The sequence below is a fragment of the Gasterosteus aculeatus genome, chromosome X (assembly GCF_964276395.1).
Source record: "Gasterosteus aculeatus chromosome X, fGasAcu3.hap1.1, whole genome shotgun sequence".
NCBI classification, from domain to species: Eukaryota; Metazoa; Chordata; class Actinopteri; order Perciformes; family Gasterosteidae; genus Gasterosteus; species Gasterosteus aculeatus.
The window spans coordinates 2,698,494-2,717,909 of NC_135698.1; the positions used below are offsets into that span (position 1 = coordinate 2,698,494).

The following is a 19,416-nucleotide window of genomic DNA, read 5'->3' on the forward strand; positions in this document are numbered from 1 at the left end:
TAACTAGAACCCTCTTCTACATGGCTCATAACTCATCCACATGTTAGTTTATATAACTAACTAGAACCCTCTTCTACATGGCTCATAACTCATCCACATGTTAGTTTATATAACTAACTAGAACCCTCTTCTACACGGTTCATATCTCATCCACATGTTCGCTTCCATAACTATTTTCTATGGTCATTGTAGTGAATCAACAACGTTTGGTTTGATAATCCTCAGCCAACCAGGAGCAGTGAACAACATCAATTACAAACAATATACAGTACAAACAAAAATACGCAGAAGCAATAAAAACGGTACAAAAATAATAACATTTGTTCAAACAGTGCCGTGTAAAAATGTGGTGATTTCAGTTTTACTTTCAGTTTTCGGTTGTATATCACCACCCAACAAAGGAAACACACTTGAACTCGAGTGTCTTCTTTGACCTCTCTGTGCTACACCGGTTATGTATTTCTGTAATCCAACAGTAAGATCGCTCCAATCTTTGTGATTCTCACACGTTTTTTCTATCATCAAGTAATTTTCACAAACTAACAACACTTTTGTCTTCTCTGAAATGTAAATGGCTTCCAGCAAGCATAGAACAAGTGTATTAGATTAACATTAAATATATTTTTATGGCCTAAAATCCCAAATCTCAAATTTGCCTCAAAGGGCTTTACAGTCTGTAGGTGCGACATAATCCGTCCAAGAAGCTTCTCGTCAGCACATGAAAAACGTCAACATGGAAAACGAAACCTTAGAAACCAGCAGAGGAGGATCCGTCTGTCAGGATGGACAGAACAACCTTCATATGCTGAAGTAGCCAAGTAGTTGTGTCTATATGTATTATTTAAAATATTTAGTTGAACAATACCTCGACAATTTTTATTTCCCTTTCTTCAAACTGAACTGGATGAATTAAAAATAGTATGTAATCTAATAATAAATTACACATATTCCCTCATTTCAAGTAAAATGAGGACTGGATTAAAAATAGAAAGCTGTTTAAAAAATGTGCATCTGAAAATATAATGATTGATTTTAGAAAAATGGATTGAACTGAATTGTCCCACAGCTTTCAATTCAGTTTATTCAGGGTGAACTGAATCCAAAAAGCCGCAAAATTATATTATTCGGTCCTTCTACAAAGAGAACTTTGTGTGCAGTGACGTTATCTGTGGTTATCAAACCACTTCACATCTATTCCTCTTTGTTAACATCAGTGTTGGGCAGTGATGAATGTGGCTCTCATGTCGCTGTATTTCTGTTGTTCTTTGTCTCATAGTGGAGCTTCACATGACCTTTTACCGTCATGGGCTTTGGACAGATGAGACACGCTGGAGGAAGAACTGACTTATAAGAGTCGGTCCATTCCTGGTTAAAGGTCTGGTCCATCTGACCACTTCTTCTCTTACTTTCATTCTTCTCAGACTATTCTGTCTCGCCTGTGGTTGTAAATGCCCCTCGAGTCAGGCCGCTTATCAGAACACACACATTTGACATTTACGATGAAACATTGACATTCCTGCCTTTCAAACACAGTTAGCGCTGACTAAAACAAAAACTAAGTTAAAGCTTTAAAAGTTAACACTATTACGGCCTTGGGCTGAGGCCCTTCAGTGTGGTCATCAGATTGTAATGTGCAACGGACCACAGCGGCCTCTACGGGCAACGAAATTTCCACCGCATCCGGTTTGGATTCAGGTATGTTGAGTTCCCGCGCAGAGAGATAAGCGCAACCCGCCACACCTCTGCAGATATTCATCGCCTTCATCATGGATGCTTCGGTACTCGAAACCCAACTCTCCGTCGCTTCTCAAACCGCCAACGCGCACATTTCCATCTACTCAGCGTTGTAAGCATAACCGGCATGGCCGTGCCCACAAAGAAAGAAACAATTTTTTTATAGCATGGTTTGGTTTTGCATTTTAGCATGGCTTGTTTTATTACATTTTAGCATGGTTTGTTTTATTACATGTTAGCATGGTTTGTTTTATTACATTTTAGCATGGTTTGTTTTATTACATTTTAGCATGGCTTGTTTTATTACATGTTAGCATGGTTTGTTTTTTTACATGTTAGCATGGTTTTTTTTATTACATTTTAGCATGGTTTGTTTTTTTACATGTTAGCATGGTTTGTTTTATTACATTTTAGCATGGCTTGTTTTATTACATGTTAGCATGGTTTGTTTTTTTACATGTTAGCATGGTTTGTTTTATTACATTTTAGCATGGTTTGTTTTTTTACATGTTAGCATGGTTTATTTTATTACATTTTAGCATGGCTTGTTTTATTACATGTTAGCATGGTTTGTTTTTTTACATGTTAGCATGGTTTGTTTTATTACATTTTAGCATGGTTTGTTTTTTTACATGTTAGCATGGTTTGTTTTATTACATTTTAGCATGGTTTTTTTTATTACATGTTAGCATGGTTTGTTTTATTACATTTTAGCATGGCTTGTTTTATTACATGTTAGCATGGTTTGTTTTTTTACATGTAGCATGGTTTGTTTTATTACATTTTAGCATGGTTTGTTTTTTTTTACATTTTAGCATGGTTTGTTTTTTTTACATTTTAGCATGGTTTGTTTTATTACATTTCAGCATGGTTTTTTTTTTTTTACATGTTAGCATGGTTTGTTTTATTACATTTTAGCATGGTTTGTTTTATTACATGTTAGCATGGTTTGTTTTATTACATGTTAGCATGGTTTGTTTTATTACATTTTAGCATGGCTTGTTTTATTACATGTTAGCATGGTTTGTTTTATTACATTTTAGCATGGTTTGTTTTTTTTACATTTTAGCATGGTTTGTTTTTTTACATTTTAGCATGGTTTGTTTCATTACATGTTAGCATGGTTTGTTTCATTACATTTTAGCATGGTTTGTTTCATTACATGTTAGCATGGTTTGTTTTATTACATGTTAGCATGGTTTGTTTTATTACATTTTAGCATGGTTTGTTTTTTTTACATTTTAGCATGGTTTGTTTTTTTACATTTTAGCATGGTTTGTTTTATTACATTTTAGCATGGTTTGTTTTTTTACATGTTAGCATGGCTTGTTTTATTACATTTTAGCACGGTTTGTTTTATTACATTTTAGCATGGTTTGTTTTATTACATTTTAGCACGGTTTGTTTTATTACATTTTAGCATGGTTTGTTTTATTACATTTTAGCACGGTTTGTTTCATTACATTTTAGCACGGTTTGTTTCATTACATTTTAGCACGGTTTGTTGTATTACATTTTAGCACGGTTTGTTTCATTACATTTTAGCACGGTTTGTTGTATTACATTTTAGCATAGTTTGGTTTTGCAGGAGAGGAACGAGACGGACTGGACACCTCGCTAAGGAACGGAACCGGAAACGAGAAGAAAGGGCAGGACGGGTCAGCAGCAGTGGCTGGTCGAATTCTTAATCTTTTTTTAGCACTTTGTTCCAGCTGGACTTTTAACACAATAGTAGTTAGTTATTTCTTCTTCTGCCTTCTGCTCCATGGGAAGAAACCTCTAGATGAATCACCAAACCCTGTAACATCCACTTACATCTGGCTTTTACCTTTAGTGGGAATCCACACGTTCTCCCGGGAAAGACGACTTTGTCCAGGGGACACGTGCTCATCTTATTCTTCTTCCGGCTCCCGTGTGACCAACACTGACCTGAACATATACTCGATGTGCTCTCCAGTCAGGCGATAGTCATTTTCACCAAAGTACACTTCATTCAAACTCTGGAGAAACACAACTCATCGAGACAGACTTCGTTTTTGTCACCTGACCTGCCAGGAGTTTGAAGGCGCGACCGAATCATCACGAACAAATAACCTGAACGCTGGCGCCGTTTGCGGCGCAATGAGGAGTTTATTGTCGACCTTTTTGAAGAACAGGTTTTACGGGTGTTTGCAAAGCCCTTTAATCAGTGGAATAGTGTTACGCAGGTAACGGAGATAATAATCCTGTTTATTCAGGAAAGAGACGAGGAGGACGTCAGTTTGAAGAAAGCTTTATTTTCTTGTCACATATCAGGCGCACGGGCCTCTTCAACGCGGACACGTGCCCCCGACTTCACTCCACGCGCTCCGTTTTCATCGTGGAGCTGCTGCGTACGACTTTTACCGAGGTGATTGAAAGCCACACTGAAGTTCTTTCCGTTGACTGGGACTAATAGACTGGACCAACAGCTAGTTTAAAGTTCAAGATTTGTGGCGGGCTAATGTTAGAGCTCCTTCGGTGGTTGCCAAGCGACAGTTGGGAAAAAAAAGACGCTGACCTTGCAAAGAGGAGCCTGCAGGGAGGACAAATGTAAAAGTAAAGTGCTTTATAAAATCCCTCGAGCGAGAACGGCGAAATGGCCCCGCGGGGGAATTACGCCTTCACTCTGGTCCGGGAAAGAGGGAGCGTTTGCATTTTTATTTCATTTTGCACATTTGAGAACCACACAGAAGGCACTGATCATGAAAACATAACGAAAGTGATGTTGAGACACTTCTTCGTGCTTCTAAAGAGAAACAACAGTCACGGTAGAGCCGCTGTAATAGTAACAGAGGAAGGGCCCAAATACAAGAAATAACAAGTGGTCAATATTAAAAGGATGGCGGGAGTGATATCAGATGATCATAGAAAGTGTTACTGTAATAGCAGGAATACTAATATGAATGTGACCGATGGCGACCGTTTACCCAGAGAGAAACAGAAGGCAGGGAGTTGATCACATTGTTTTATTTCCTTTGGCGTGAACGAATGAGGCTCATAGGCCCAATCCCAGTGTTCCCACCCTTGACCCTGACCCCTGACCCCCGAGGGACTTGACCCGCATCACCCGTGAGTGCCTGAAAACGGCGTGAATACAGATGGGACATGCCACGTCACCATGACAACGTCAAAGAAATGTGCTTCACAATCGAGGGTTTGACTGATTTGAACTGATGAGGTCGTTTGTTAATAACGGTTGACGGTTTTTTTCAACCGCAGCTCGGCCCGTCCTTTACCGTAAATGACTCCACTCCCGACGAGACATTTTAAGGACGATTAAGCGTCAATGCGGAACGAGGAAGTGGTCCTTGCGGCCTCGGCGGAACGCTTCTTCCCGATTTTCTTTTCAGTCTGACTCTTCTTCTTCTGCAGGTTTGACGACAACACAGCGGCACCGGCCGCTCCAATGATTTGCACGATCGGTTGTAAACGAACAGCAGAAAGTATGAGCAATGCAACACGTTTGGTTGCCTCATGTTTTTAAAAACATAACAATCCGTCAGATCCATCCGTAGTGTGCAGCTTTTTTGTGCGTTCAGCCTCTTTTTTTTTGGAAAGCGACACAGTGAGTCGGGTTTCGCTTTCACAAAACGGTTTCGGCAGTAACCAAAAGTGAAAATGAACATTCCCGTCAGGGACGACTAAAGCGGGCCTCCCTCCACCGGGAGGAACAGGAATAATTAACAAAAGCTTCTTCCTCGCGTTGAATCAGGAACTTCTCCCCCCCCCTTAAGTGCAAAACTAAGTGATGCAATGAATCCGTGTGATCAACGCGGATTTAAAAAATGGACAGTTCCCCCCCCCCCCCCCAATACATACGTCCCCTCTCCGCTTCCTTATTGTGTTATTCATCAATTTAAATGGATCTGGAACATTTTCTTTAAATATTTAACAACAATATTTCCAGGAACAACTTTTGCACTAAAGAAACCTAAAAGCACGACACGTGGTGAGACGTTGCCAGTCACCTCCGAATCAAAGAGAACAAAAGAAAACACGTGATCCCGCCACCCGACGCGCCCGTCAGCAGGAAACGGTACGAGCAAACCCCCGAAGTCGCGTCACCGTCCAGCCGTTCACGCAGGAACCAGAGGACACGACTTTAACCGACACGAACGCCGCGCACGCACCGAGGGACCTCCAGGGATCTGCAGCACGTCACGAGTCCGGGCGTTGTTGTCCGCGGCTCGTCGGCCGCAGTTCGCTTTGCGAGGTTATTCAGACTAATCTCAATGTCTACATCATTTTGACCACATCCACTGGAACACAAACAGGAAGTGAAGGCAAAGTGCGTTTGAAAAAGCCACGTGTGACACTGGTGAACGCTGCGACTCGGTAATGAAAACTCAATAATGTGTCTAGAAAGACGCTCGCCGCGCAGACCAGGTGCACCGAGCCAGCGTGAGACGACGCTTTGCTGGTAACACTGATAACTTCAGTAACCTCCACGAATCAAATCCATAATCTACTATATGACCCCCATCACTCTGCTTCCAGGGGACTGACTCCAAAGTCTCATTTCCCACTAAAGATTTATGCAACTTAAAACATGTTCAACCTTTGACCTTCACAGCAGCGGTTGAAGACGTCAGGATGATTGATAGTGTTGTTCCTCGATTTTACAATTACAGTGTTTTTGAAATGGTAATGATATGAAATCTCTCACCAAGCAACAAGATAAACCCCCACCCCCCCCCGAGTAAACATTACATATGAATTAAAAAAACAACACCACGATATAACGGAAAAATAAACAGATGTTAGAAAAAACAAAAACAAATAAAACAGTTTGTGTTTTGTCGTGTCGCAATTAGACCTCGCAAGTGTTGGTGAAACCCCCAAAGTCAGACCGGGGAGCAGGCAGTCACACCGAATCACACTCTGATCCGGAACAGGCCCTGGCTCAGCTGGAGGCGGAACAGTCGACAGTTGGCGATGCGCAGGGCGGCGCAGGCCGTTTTGGAGAGGTCGCCGGGCAGCATGGGCTTGGTGTGGTGCCACGTGCCGGTGCTGCGGCGGAACTCCCGGATGTAGTCGAAGCTGGTCCCTGTGCGAGAAAAAAAACGGGATTCACACAGTGACCTCGTCACCTCCGGATGGCAGCCCGTTGTCCTCGCTGGCTCCCTTACTGACCTGTGTCCAGGTCTCCCAGCACATAGACGCTGGCTCCAACGGGCACGGCGCCGCAGACAAAGGACGAGCTGGTCTGAATGCACAGGTTCTGGTCATCCAGCAACATCCACCTGCGGCCATCGCAAAACAGCAGATACCACATGGTTCATCGGGCAACGCAGACGGGAGTTTAACCGTCTGTCCAAAGGGAGAGCAGCGTCAATGGTTTTGTTGAGTGACTCGTATGTTGTAAAAAAAAGTAGGGGAGGGGAGATGCTACTGGTTCACACATCTCCCCAGTGGAGTTCTTCGCTCTCTACCCGTCCGCTTCCTAGAAACCGCCCCTCTGCTTCCCCTTCCGGGTGCCTTCAACACCCAGACGGAGAAGTCATGTGACTTATTGCTCTAGCTTCACTGAGTGTGAAGTGGAAACGTTCATTGGCGAGGTGGAAAGGAGAAGTCCAATGCTCTTTGGAGGACACAGTGTGGACGTCACTGACGCCAAAGAGGCACCACGGCAACGCTGCAGCCTCACAACCTCGGGCCGTGGCCCAAATAAAGAAAAAATGGTCTGACATCAAAGTGGATGCAAAGAAGCGTTTAGGACGCCATCGCCAAGGTGTGTCTGCCACGGGGGGGGGGGGGGGGGGGGAGGCGACACCGGAGCTGTCCCCTCTTGATGAGAGACTGGCGGCAATGATTGGGGATCGGGGACAGGGGTCTGGGCCAACATCGGCGTCAGGGGGGGTCGAGGCGCGTTTGGAAGCTGTGTCTTCTCAGAGCGCAAGATCAGCCGTCTCGCGTGATTACGCATTGTGACGGCATCGTGGCGTTTTATCGCCGTCCGTCTGATTGCGTCTGACAAGCAACAGCTGTGTGTTGAGGACGAATTGCATAACATGGCGATATTATTGCAGAACGTATTTCACTTTTCTTTTTGAAAATGTGTTAATTTGTACTTCTGGTTTTTTTACGCTGCGGATCGATCCAACGGGTCCGAGCTCGCGTGAAGGACCGCACATTTTCCCCCTCATTTTCCCCCTCACGTTTGCTTTTTATGAATACCGATTATTGCGCAGAGAGCGGCGTACGCAACGTTTATAAATGAGGCCCCTCCGGCCCTTTGCCTCCCACTCGTTCGAGCCGACGTCCGGGAACCAACCACTTGTTTCTGCACCCGTCTGTTCGCTCCCTTCAGCCGACTCTCTCTCTCTCTCTCATGCATCTCAACTCTGCCGCCCTACTGTCCACCCGGTCTTCCTCTCACCCTCGATTCTCTCGGCCCGCTCAGCACGCGACAGGTGCGCCAGTCCTCTCCGGCTCCGGCGTGGCGGTCCGACTCGCACCGCTCTCCTCGGTCACAGGCCTTTCTACCAAACTAGAAATCCACCCTCGTCCCCTAAACCCGGCCTCAAATCGGCCTGTTAACAACCACAGGCCACAACCATGATTCTAGTTGTTCCGGGGGTCTGTCTCCGGTTGGCCGAGTGCACTTATTGGAAGCTGCATTAGATAAAGCTAATGGAAAAAACAAGTATTTTGTGTTCTGGTCGCTGAAGAAGAATTGGCCCACTGAACAGGAAATCACTTGCGATAAACTGAATGCCCCCTGTTTTCCAAGGTTAACAATGAGCGTAGACCCCCCCCCCCCGTGGGAAAGTAGCAGCAGCAGCATTGATGTAGGAATCGAACTGTGGTATTTATTTGCAAGTCGCTGCAGAAGACGCAGCCTTTCGCCGCACTGACCTCCTCATGTCGTCGTGGTAGAACTCAGACTTGCAGGTCAGCATCTGCCTTTGCTCGGGGTTGTCCTGCTCCTTGCTTCTAACGCCGCCAAACACGTAGAGCTCCTGGCCAACGCCGCACGCCACCGACCCAAACCTGACCAGGGCGGGAGGGGGGAAACAAGGAATCAGGACAGGAGTGTCTACAATCGGCAAGCAAATTGGATTCTGTGATTTGTGAAAGCCCAAATCATGGCATTTTGTCCCATAGATGCACTTCAGGGCCATTTAGTTACCAGATCAGCTGACTTGCTCACAATGATCTGAAAAGGAGACGACGGACAGCAGCGACTGAACGCCGTTTCCTCAAACTTGCGCTGACTAATCGTCACGCTGTGACTCAACATCCTCCCTCGTCGCTTCAAATTTGAAGGAAATCGTACCGAAACTAAAAACGACAGTCCCGGGACTGCCGGCATGCCCCGTTTTCTGTTGCGCAATACATAGAAGTAGAAAGTCACAGCCTTTGGGCTGAAGGTTTGTACATGGAACATGGAAACGGACGTCATCGAGACGGTGGCGTGAAGAGAAGACCGCCGTCTTCTGGGTTTTGTGCTCACCGTCTCTCTTTCAGAGGGCAGAGGCCTGTCCACTGCTGGATCTTCGGGTCAAAGCATTCCACGGAGTCGTACAGCTTCCCGTAGGAGCCGCCCCCTATGGCATAGATCTTCTTGTTCATGGAGGCGTAGCAGGCGACCTGACGGGGACGACAGGTACGGCTAAACAAGTCGCAGGCTGACGTTTGCTTACTGTTCAATATGAGACAGGATTACATCTACAGCATTGCATTGCACAGGGAAGTCAGGACGCTGGGGTTTGTCACCTTGCGGATCATGGTCATACTGGTCTGAGGTTTCCAGGTGCTGAAGTGGGGGTCGAACACTTCGACGGTGATCAGCTCGCCGTCCTTGTTCTCTCCTCCGAGAACGTAGATCAGACCCTCCAGCTCCACCGCGCCGAAGCTCTGACGCGCCTGGAGACGAGGTGAGCCGACCACAGCAGCGTCACACGCGCACACTCCTCCATGTGCACAAACTAGCACAGCTATGACACCGAGTTCGCATGCATTCCATGCATTCCATGGCTCCAACGGCGTTTTTTGGAGTTGCATTTGAGGTATGGGTTTGCATTATATATGACTCAAATCACACGTTCTTCTACGCTACAATGAAGTCTCACGCACGCCCCTTAACATCGTCGGAAGCAAACTGCTGACACCCAGTGGCCATAAAGGAGACGTGCAACATGGCTGCAGGAATGATCCCGCTTCAAAATTATGAAAAGCAGCAGATTCAAAAAAGCAAGCGTGATCATTTCGGTGGGTATTTGATGTTTGCGTGCTACGTTTTAGCTGCTGGAGAGGGGAAGTGTACCTGCAGCATCGGCGGGATGGGACTCCAGCTGTTGGAGTCGGGGTCATATTTCTCTCCACTGTCCAGGACCGTGTTGTGTTCATCTGCTCCGCCCATCGCAAACAAAAAGCCCTCTAACAGACGGGAAACACAACGTTATTACACTGGCGTGACACCGCGACCCCTTCGCTATCAAAAGGGTAGCACGTGACAGGTGTTGACAGGTGGGGGGGGGGAGGGGCGGGGTTTCTCGCCAGCACAGACCCGCGGCTACCACTCCGTGGCCGAGGCGGGCGCCGCTCATGGGCTGCAGCTCGATCCAGGCCTGTCTGTTGGCGTCGTAGAGCGGACACATGCAGCGCGTCACGGCGGTGGGCTTCCTGCTTCTGCAGGGGTGCAAACACTGGGCGTCAAAGAGCGTTAAAAACGCCGTTTCCGGCCACGCTGAAGGATAAAAAGCGCGATGCGACTAAAATCATTAATTGTGTACGAAATGTCAGTTAAGGCGGGATTATAATAACAAGGACGGTGTTGTCGCGTATCAAGACATCTCAATGCACGCGATTCCATCGACAGACGGACGCGGCGACGGCGGCGACTCACTTGCGATCCTCCCCTCCGGCGATGACAATGCACTCGGAGTAACCTCGCGGCTTGAAGGCGGCGAGCATGGCCTCGCCCTGCAGCGGGCCGTCCGACAGCACCTGCTGACAGTGCTCCGTGATCACCTCCCTCGTCAGCGGCTCCCCCACAGCCTGGTGGGACGGCATGCGCATAGAAGTCACTCCCCTCCCGCGTGTGGTGGATTACATGGGGGAAGGGGGGGGGGGGGGGTCCTACCTGCTCCCTCAGGTAGCTCACGTCCAGGCCCTGCAGCCACACGGCGGACATCACCTCCGTCATGTGGACCTGCCGGAATGGAACAATCCGCTTAACATGGAAACTTAACATTGACAATCACCGTCCTATAAAAAACGGTATCAAGAAGTTGAATTAATGATTCTTTTTGACACACTACACACAAATGATATCCAATTGAGGGCCTGATTTAAGTGGATACCTGCTGTATTAAAACATACTAGTGCTAACGTCTCATTCCAAGCGGCAATATTGTTACATCACATTACAGGTGATTTAGCTGACGCTTTTATCCAAAGCGACTTACAATTACATTTTTAACCCATGGCTTTTTACATTTTTGCCCGGGGAGCAATTAGGGGTTGGGGTGTCTTGCCTCCTCGTTCTTTAAAAAAAACATAAATCATTTGAATTATTTGAAATTTCTGGGCGCAGTGATATCAAACACATTTATCCACTGGGGGAAACTATGTCTACATATGCTTATATTTATTTAGGTCCTAGTAGATTCAGTTAGTGATCTTTGCCCTGCTTTTATTTTTATTTCCTCTATCATTATTATACATTTCTTTACCTACTTACTGATTACTGCTGCTCTTGTTGTTTTTAACCACGTATCTCGTGATCCTGTGAATTTCCCCACTGTGGGACTAATAAAAGGAATCTCTCATGCCGAGAAAGAACATACGTCTACACAACTTACTAAATGGTTTGAAGGACGACGGACTACGGGTGCGATGCCGTAAAACAGCTTACCTAGAAATATATATTTAAATGTAGCGCACCTTAAAAGAGCAAGGTTTGTGACTTACGTTGCAATTTTACCGATGTTGAATGCTACAACGTGTCTTTTAAAATGTCATAAAAAGATCAACTTAGCAAATATAAAACTCCAACGAGCAATCAATGACATTTACCTCAACAGTGTCGTGCATGTCAGGACGCGTATTCTAATCAGTTGAAACAAAAATAAGCCTCCTTTATCTTCCCGCCAAACTTGAGGTGAAGCATCACCCACCTTGCGCTCCACGGGGTCGTGTGCGTACCACTGCAACACGGCCTCGAGGACGTGCTTCTCGTTGCCCACGTTCAGCTTCTCCATCGCCAGCAGCTCGCAGAGCCGGCTTGGGGGCAACTCCCTGAACTCCTCGGTGCGCGCCACGTCGCTGAAGTGCGTCTGCAGGAACTCCGTGGCGGCGTAGTGGACGTGGTGAAGGCAGTAGTGCAGAGAGAAGTGGCGGATGCCGATGCAGTTTTCTGCAGTGATGCAGCTCTTCAAGAACTGGCAGCACAGGTTCTTGAGGTCGGTCATGAGGAGCATGTCGGACGCCTGGACCATGTCCTGAATGGTCTCCTCACTCAACGTGATCTGTGTGTGAAGGACGGGCCAACTGGATTAGCCACGATTATTATCCATCCAACCACGAACCAATGGGGAGAGAGCGGCACACATTTACCTCCCGTGCTTACTTATCTAATCCATACTTACGTCACCACTGAAGATGTAGTCCAGGATCTGCTTCATGGTGGCCATGGAGACCCCCTGCAGCTCGATTCTGTATGTAGACCCATCTTCCTTTGGGGGATTGTAGTTGAGCTTGGTCCTAACAGGAAGCCATTATCAGAAGTCAATTTGGACAGTGGACATGCTGCCTACGCGTAGCAGACAGCAGCCGGCTGTGCTGTGCAGCCTGCGGACTGACCTGACGTAGTAGCTGGTGGGACTGACCTGACGTAGGAGCTTTTGGGACTGACCTGACCTTGTAGCTGGTGGGACTGACCTGACGTAGGGGCTTTTGGGACTGACCTGACCTTGTAGCTGGTGGGACTGACCTGACGTAGTAGCTGGTGGGACTGACCTGACGTAGTAGCTGGTGGGACTGACCTGACGTAGGGGCTGGTGGGGCTGACCTGACGTAGTAGCTGGTGGGACTGACCTGACGTAGTAGCTGGTGGGACTGACCTGACGTAGGGGCTGGTGGGGCTGACCTGACGTAGTAGCTGGTGGGGCTGACCTGACGTAGTAGCTGGTGGGACTGACCTGACGTAGTAGCTGGTGGGACTGACCTGACGTAGGGGCTGGTGGGACTGACCTGACGTAGTAGCTGTGGGACTGACCTGACGTAGGGGCTGGTGGGACTGACCTGACGTAGTAGCTGTGGGACTGACCTGACGTAGGGGCTGGTGGGACTGACCTGACGTAGTGGCTGGTGGGACTGACCTGACGTAGGGGCTGGTGGGACTGACCTGACGTAGTAGCTGGTGGGACTGACCTGACGTAGGGGCTGGTGGGGCTGACCTGACGTAGTAGCTGGTGGGACTGACCTGACGTAGTAGCTGGTGGGACTGACCTGACGTAGGGGCTGGTGGGGCTGACCTGACGTAGTAGCTGGTGGGGCTGACCTGACGTAGTAGCTGGTGGGACTGACCTGACGTAGTGGCTGGTGGGACTGACCTGACGTAGGGGCTGGTGGGACTGACCTGACGTAGTGGCTGGTGGGACTGACCTGACGTAGTGGCTGGTGGGACTGACCTGACGTAGTGGCTGGTGGGACTGACCTGACGTAGGGGCTGGTGGGACTGACCTGACGTAGGGGCTGGTGGGACTGACCTGACGTAGGGGCTGGTGGGACTGACCTGACGTAGGGGCTGGTGGGACTGACCTGACGTAGTAGCTGGTGGGACTGACCTGACGTAGGGGCTGGTGGGACTGACCTGACGTAGTAGCTGGTGGGACTGACCTGACGTAGTAGCTGGTGGGACTGACCTGACGTAGGGGCTGGTGGGACTGACCTGACGTAGGGGCTGGTGGGACTGACCTGATGTAGGGGCTGGTGGGACTGACCTGACGTAGTAGCTGGTGGGACTGACCTGACGTAGTAGCTGGTGGGACTGACCTGACGTAGGGGCTGGTGGGACTGACCTGACGTAGGGGCTGGTGGGACTGACCTGACGTAGTAGCTGGTGGGACTGACCTGACGTAGGGGCTGGTGGGACTGACCTGACGTAGGGGCTGGCAGCAGCCAGGATGTTCTTCTGGACAGGCAGCTCCTCTCCATCGACCACCAGCAGCGCGTCGTGGAAACTTTGCTCGAGCCAGAAGGTGCGAAGGACCCGGAGGAGTTTCTGGGCGTGTTGCGGGTCCGAAACCCTCGAACCGGTCGCTGCCGAATCGGGCATGTCTCCGTCCCACTGTGCACAGAGGACCCGGGGGACACTCTTCAATCGGGCTTCCGCAAAAGAAACGCTAGCATCCGCTAACTGGCGGCGAGCGGACTCGCTGTGTGCGGCCTGGCTAGTGACTTAACGTTAGCACAACAACAACAACAACAACTCCTGCGTGTAACACGGCGGAACGTCGCTTAACGTCAGTCCTACAAAACCAGCCAACTCAACTAACTGTGAACTGTAAAACGGGGGGAACGCGAAGTGAGCTGCAAACAAACTCGTGTGGGGTTGGTTACTTCCGTGTTTAGGCTCTTTGCGTCACGTGACCCACCTTAAAAAAAAAAAACTCGCTCGTGTGTCTCACGCGGACAGACTGCATCCAGCTGGCTTCTTTTTTTTTTTTAGGGGCGACGTGAATCACGCTGGACGCGAGAACGTTGATGTCCGGAAATGGATCTTGAGCTGCGCTCAAGGGGGAAAATGGCTAAAACGACACGCCGATTCAACTGCGCCACCTTTCTGTTCAAAACACGTGCAAGTAGGAAACAAAGCGGGGCCGTGCGAGAAGTTAAAGATTACAGCCAATTCGTTTATTTTTGCTGTAAGTACGTTGTGTCGTAAGAAATGTATTCTCACAGCATAAGGACCGCATCATTAATGTGGCACTTGAATGCAGCATCAGTTTGACGTTCCAACACCTCGATGGCAACTTGTCCACCATGTGAGGAAATACTATTACTTACATTTTTAATATAATAAATACAACAATGTAAAGACACAACTACAATAAGAAATATCTCCCTGAGATACCGTTTACATGTAAATCGGCCGAATCAAGTTAGAAGAAAAAGCGAAACGGAACGCGGCCATCGGGCCCAACCGCCAGAATGAAGCTGCCAAAAATAACGGAGACACCAGAATTTCCGGTGTGAATAAAACGTTTTAAACCAAGTAGTATAGCGTTATTGCGCATACGAATCAGCTATGTAAAAGAAGCATCTACTGATATATTCGGAAACATTCAGTTAGTTGTGTACATATTGATACGTTAGAATACATAAAGGACATTTCCGCTTTTAATTTGAAAGGATCACTCACGTTCACACCAGCCAGTGACGCTTGGCAACAATTCCCGCCGCCATAACGTTGAACAAGCGTAGACGTGATTGTGCGCTGCGTCGGACGACACGAAGGAAATAGCGGTAACTAAACGCCACGTGCGGACCGGGGTTGCTATGACGCGGCGCTAGCTGGGACAGAAGGTTCCCCAACAAGGTAAAAGAGGAAACGCGATAGTACACTTAGAAGGCCGGAGGGTGCATGTGGGGGGGGGGTTTAGGGCGGAAGGAAGTGTCAACTGACGAGGGACCCCGGTCGGTGCCAGCAGGTTCCTTTTTCAGGACCTTTCCGGATCATCGATCGTTAGTTAGAAAACAATGCACGGCCAACCGATGGTCATGAAGATACTCATTTATATGGAATTTGCATGAGGAGGAGGAGGAGGACATGGACCCTCCATGTCGCTTAATACCAACTGCGATCGGCTGGTTCCTGAAAAAGGAACCTGCCTACCAAGGCGCTACTGCAACTGACCGCAGTGACTAAACTCTGACTTGATCCCTGCGATCTTCTGAGAATGTCCAAGCGATATATGTGTATTTAATAACGGCTCATAGATGTTTCTTATCTCCAGCCCCCGTGGTGATGCTGTGACGAAGGAACCAATAAGCATCTAAACGACACCGGTTGGAACTGCAAGCATGCCCGCCTCCGCCTGGAGCAGACTGTCTCCGTGGATAGAGAGCCTGATCCTCGGCTATGGCGAGCAGCGGGAGGAGAGCCACGGCGGGCAGCTGAAGGCCAGGGTCATCGAGGTGGGCGATATATCAAAGTCCCAGGACGTTGGCTCCGAGGGCCCCGCGGGGCTCCTCTTCCTGTCGGACGGGCTGCTCCAGATCCCTGCCATTCTCACAAAGTCGGCCTGGGAACACCTCCAGCAGGAGGAGGACCGCGAATGTTTCACCAGCCTGGTCAACACCACGGTCTGCGTCCATGACTACCAGCTGCAGTTCCACATGGCCTCGGAGAAGACCAAATGCAGATTCGTCTTATCGATCAGAGAGCTGGCCACGACTGCGACGGGGCCGGTTAAAGGGAGCGCCCTCTGCAGCACGGCGCTGCCGTCCATCAGGAGGCAGATCTGTGTGACGCGCAAGGCCCTGCTGGGTCAGGAGACGCAGGACTCCCAATATGGGTTCGACCTGTCGGAGCTGCTGGGAGAGTGGCAGCAGGACTGCTTGGAGGCCGTGCTGGAGGACGTCAGGGAGAGGCTGGCGGCAGCGAGCCCGCAGCCCTCCACGTCCACGTCCACGTCCACCTGGGACCAGTTGGCGACCCACATGGACACAAGCTGGGGCGTCGACAGGGTCAAATATAAGGGAGTGGAGGGCTTCAAAGTCCCCATGAAGTGTCTTCTCATCTCTGCGGAAAACGCCCTGCAGAATCAAACGCCCCTGAATGTCCGAGGCGGTACGGCTGGTGAACTGTTTGCCCCCCGTGACGACCGAGAGGGCTCCGTGCCGCCACCTTCAGAGTCCACGTCCCCTTCCATTGACGACGCAGAGTGGAGAGTAGCCAACGGCGAGGAGGAGAACGCCATGGCAGACGTGAAGGATTTATCCAACCCCTGGGATGCTTTCCCTCCGCCATGGGAAACCTCGTCATCCTCTGATGCGTCTCCCAGGAGATTGGTGGACCCCGCCGCCGCCGCCGCCGCCCCCGGATTCAGGTCCGACCACCCTGTGATCCCCGCGTTTAGCCCCAAGGAATCCCAGCAGGCATCCGAGCCCAGCAACCTCCCGCCGTACCAGAAACTCCAGCAATCGGCCGCTTCCCCTAGCGCGAGTCCGCCAGAATACCTCACTGGACTGTCGGAGGCGGTCCCTGCCGCAGACCAAGGCCGCACGGACTCGCCGCCGCCACCTCCGGCTTCAGACCAAGTGGAGGAGACCGTTGAGAGGGAATATGGAAAGGCGAAGAGGAAGAGGAGTGAGCCGACCACTTGGGTGGAGGAGGGGGAAGCGCAGGTCAGCGGCAGCCCTCCGTCCTGGCTCTTTGACACCCAGGCCGGCTGCAGGGCCCACGAGGGCAGCAGTCCCCTGGAAGCCGCCGCGGACGCCTGCAAGAACGGTGCCGCGGTCCACAGCGACGGCCGCCGGTTCTCTTACTCCTACCTGGCGTCGGGACAGAATCTGCATGATTTCAGTCGGTTCAAAGTGGCGGAGTCCTTTCTGCGATGGGCAGTGAGATATCTCGTCGTCCCGAAGCAGACGGGCGACCCAGCAGCCGCCGACCAAGCGTTGTCGGACGAGCCGGCGGTCACCTCGCTTTAGGCTGGAAAAAGCGCATCCGTCATCGCTTCAGTCGCCGCTCTCAGCCTTGTTGGACGATACGGTCTCTTTCTGACATTGTGCTCGCTCATGTTAATGTTCTTGCGAGGCGATGTCCATGGTACGTCCGAGGCACAACGTTGAAAGTCTGGTTTGCAAAAAGGATGGTACGTGTTAATAAAATAAGCAAAAATGTCATTTTCTGTCTGAATTCAAGTAGATTAGTTTGAGTTCTTCACTCCATCTCGCATTGTTTCTCCGCACGTGAAGCCTCTACGAGCTGTGCACTGAACTTTGAATCATTTTTGGCAGCTATTTGTCTCATGATAGCGAGTTAATAATAATCATGTGATCCAGTGGTGACAAAAAGCATCCTCTCTTATCCGAGGAAGCAACAGAAACTTGCACCAGAGGTTTCCATCATGTAGTGTAAGTGTTCAGAGGAGAAAAGGAAGCTTTCCTCACACTTTAAGTTCCTCACATAAGAGGCAGAAGAAAAGAAGAAACATTAAGGATAGAATAAACGTGCACTGCCGTTAATTTAATAAACAGAAAAATCTTCAGTCTTAATTTGAAGCAGACCTGCATTAACATTAACATTGAAAACATTTAACCTCGCAGGTCTTTTGACCGTTAACCTCAGTCCCAATTATTCTAATACAATAAATATTATGTATATCTACTATTTTTCATTACACTTTTGTTAAAATGCCGTTACGTTATGACTCGTTTGTAGAATGCAAAACTCAAAGTTTAAAGACTTCACTCAACCTGCGAAGTCCTGGGAACACTGGCTTGGTTTGAACCCTTGCAATGCATGCTGGGAGTGTCATCATTTATTGCCATAATATGTCGGACATGCAAGGAATTTGACTTGGCGGTTGGTGCGTAACAGCAGGCAGTACGACAACGGACGACAAGACGACAGTGCACGAGGAATAAAATCAAAATATAATGCTATGGGTTAGTTTAAAAATAAAGGAATAAAAGTTGAAGTTAAAAATACTTAAATATTAAAAATAAAGTGCACCAGCAAACAGAAAGTGACATAAATGGGAGAGACCGGTAAGTTTGCTACCCGGCAAAAGCATTGTGTTTTCTATTTTCGTAATGAGCTTCGCTTTATGTTGCTTTAATGAAACACTATGAAACCAAGTGTCTCAGCCACTATCGTCTGTGTCCTCTGAGCCTTCCTGTTTTAGGATGTTTGCTGAACGTAAAGCACTTCTGCATCTGTCCACTAGATGTCACTGATACTCACATGTCATCTTATACCGTCAATGGGAGGCAAATAGACAACATGCCACAATTGCGACATTTTAAGAATTGATATTACATTACATGTTACATTACATGTCATTTAGCTGACGCTTTTATCCAAAGCGACTTGCAATAAGTGCATTTCAATCACAAGGATACAAACCCAGAAGAACAAGAAAGTGTAATTTCAAAGATATGCTTTCTCATTTTTATTTGAGCACTGTTTAACTTTGAGATTTTTTACATTTTTTTCCTAGACATTTTTCCAAGTCTCTTTGGGAATGAATTGATATTTTACCAATTATTGAAAAGACGGGAAAAAGCCTCTTTTTAGATTTTGTCTCTTCTTCTTTTCCTGGTTCAAACTCTTTGGTCAACACACCATAACCTTTAAAGCCGGTGCACAGCGCTGTGACCGCCAGTGGGCCGTCTGTTGATAATTCATTTACTCCAAATCGGGTGATTATGTGAAATGATTTGCCGCGCTGATCACGTGCCGCTAATCATGCTGCACACATGTAAGACGTACGCACTTGAATGTTGGACACGATTTCATGTGTCTTAAAGATGGTTATTTTGGGATGTCTAGATGAGGAAGCATGCGATTCAATGAGTTCAATTCCGCTCCTCGTTTACTGTTGCGGGTCGCAAGGAGCGATGAAAGAGGTGACGTCCCATCACGTCACATCACGTGCACGGTCAACTTTTCACACAGGCTGGCACACAAGCAAACCCCCC

At 48.5% G+C, this 19,416-nt stretch overlaps 2 protein-coding genes across 7 annotated transcripts; one reads left to right on the forward strand and one right to left on the reverse strand.

The window, feature by feature from the left end:
* Positions 1 to 4,706: 4,706 nt before the first annotated feature.
* LOC144382949 (gigaxonin-like) lies at positions 4,707 to 15,252 on the reverse strand. 4 transcript variants are annotated; one of them, XM_078082364.1, is made up of 13 exons: positions 15,128 to 15,252; positions 13,863 to 14,053; positions 12,351 to 12,465; positions 11,880 to 12,230; positions 10,844 to 10,912; positions 10,607 to 10,758; positions 10,268 to 10,389; positions 10,025 to 10,137; positions 9,475 to 9,624; positions 9,212 to 9,348; positions 8,614 to 8,748; positions 6,889 to 6,998; positions 4,707 to 6,802 (listed from the first exon to the last, which is right to left on the reverse strand). In XM_078082364.1, exons 2-13 carry the CDS (start codon positions 14,039 to 14,041, stop codon positions 6,630 to 6,632), a joined length of 1,806 nt encoding a protein of 601 aa, XP_077938490.1. In that variant the 5' UTR covers positions 14,042 to 14,053; positions 15,128 to 15,252; the 3' UTR covers positions 4,707 to 6,629. The 4 variants fall into 4 exon arrangements, 3 of the variants coding, with proteins under 3 accessions (XP_077938490.1, XP_077938491.1, XP_077938492.1); XR_013451106.1 differs by lacking the exon at positions 15,128 to 15,252 and having other exon boundaries at positions 6,889 to 7,065; positions 13,863 to 14,203; XM_078082365.1 differs by lacking the exons at positions 13,863 to 14,053; positions 15,128 to 15,252 and adding an exon at positions 12,747 to 12,765.
* LOC144382950 (uncharacterized) lies at positions 14,351 to 17,611 on the forward strand. 3 transcript variants are annotated; one of them, XM_078082368.1, is made up of 2 exons: positions 14,351 to 14,630; positions 15,723 to 17,611. In XM_078082368.1, the coding sequence occupies exon 2, from the start codon at positions 15,790 to 15,792 to the stop codon at positions 17,419 to 17,421; it is 1,632 nt and encodes a 543-aa protein (XP_077938494.1). In that variant the 5' UTR covers positions 14,351 to 14,630; positions 15,723 to 15,789; the 3' UTR covers positions 17,422 to 17,611. The 3 variants fall into 3 exon arrangements, with proteins under 3 accessions (XP_077938494.1, XP_077938495.1, XP_077938493.1); XM_078082369.1 differs by having other exon boundaries at positions 14,389 to 14,750; XM_078082367.1 differs by lacking the exon at positions 14,351 to 14,630 and adding an exon at positions 15,128 to 15,304.
* The last annotated feature ends 1,805 nt before the right edge of the window (positions 17,612 to 19,416 follow it).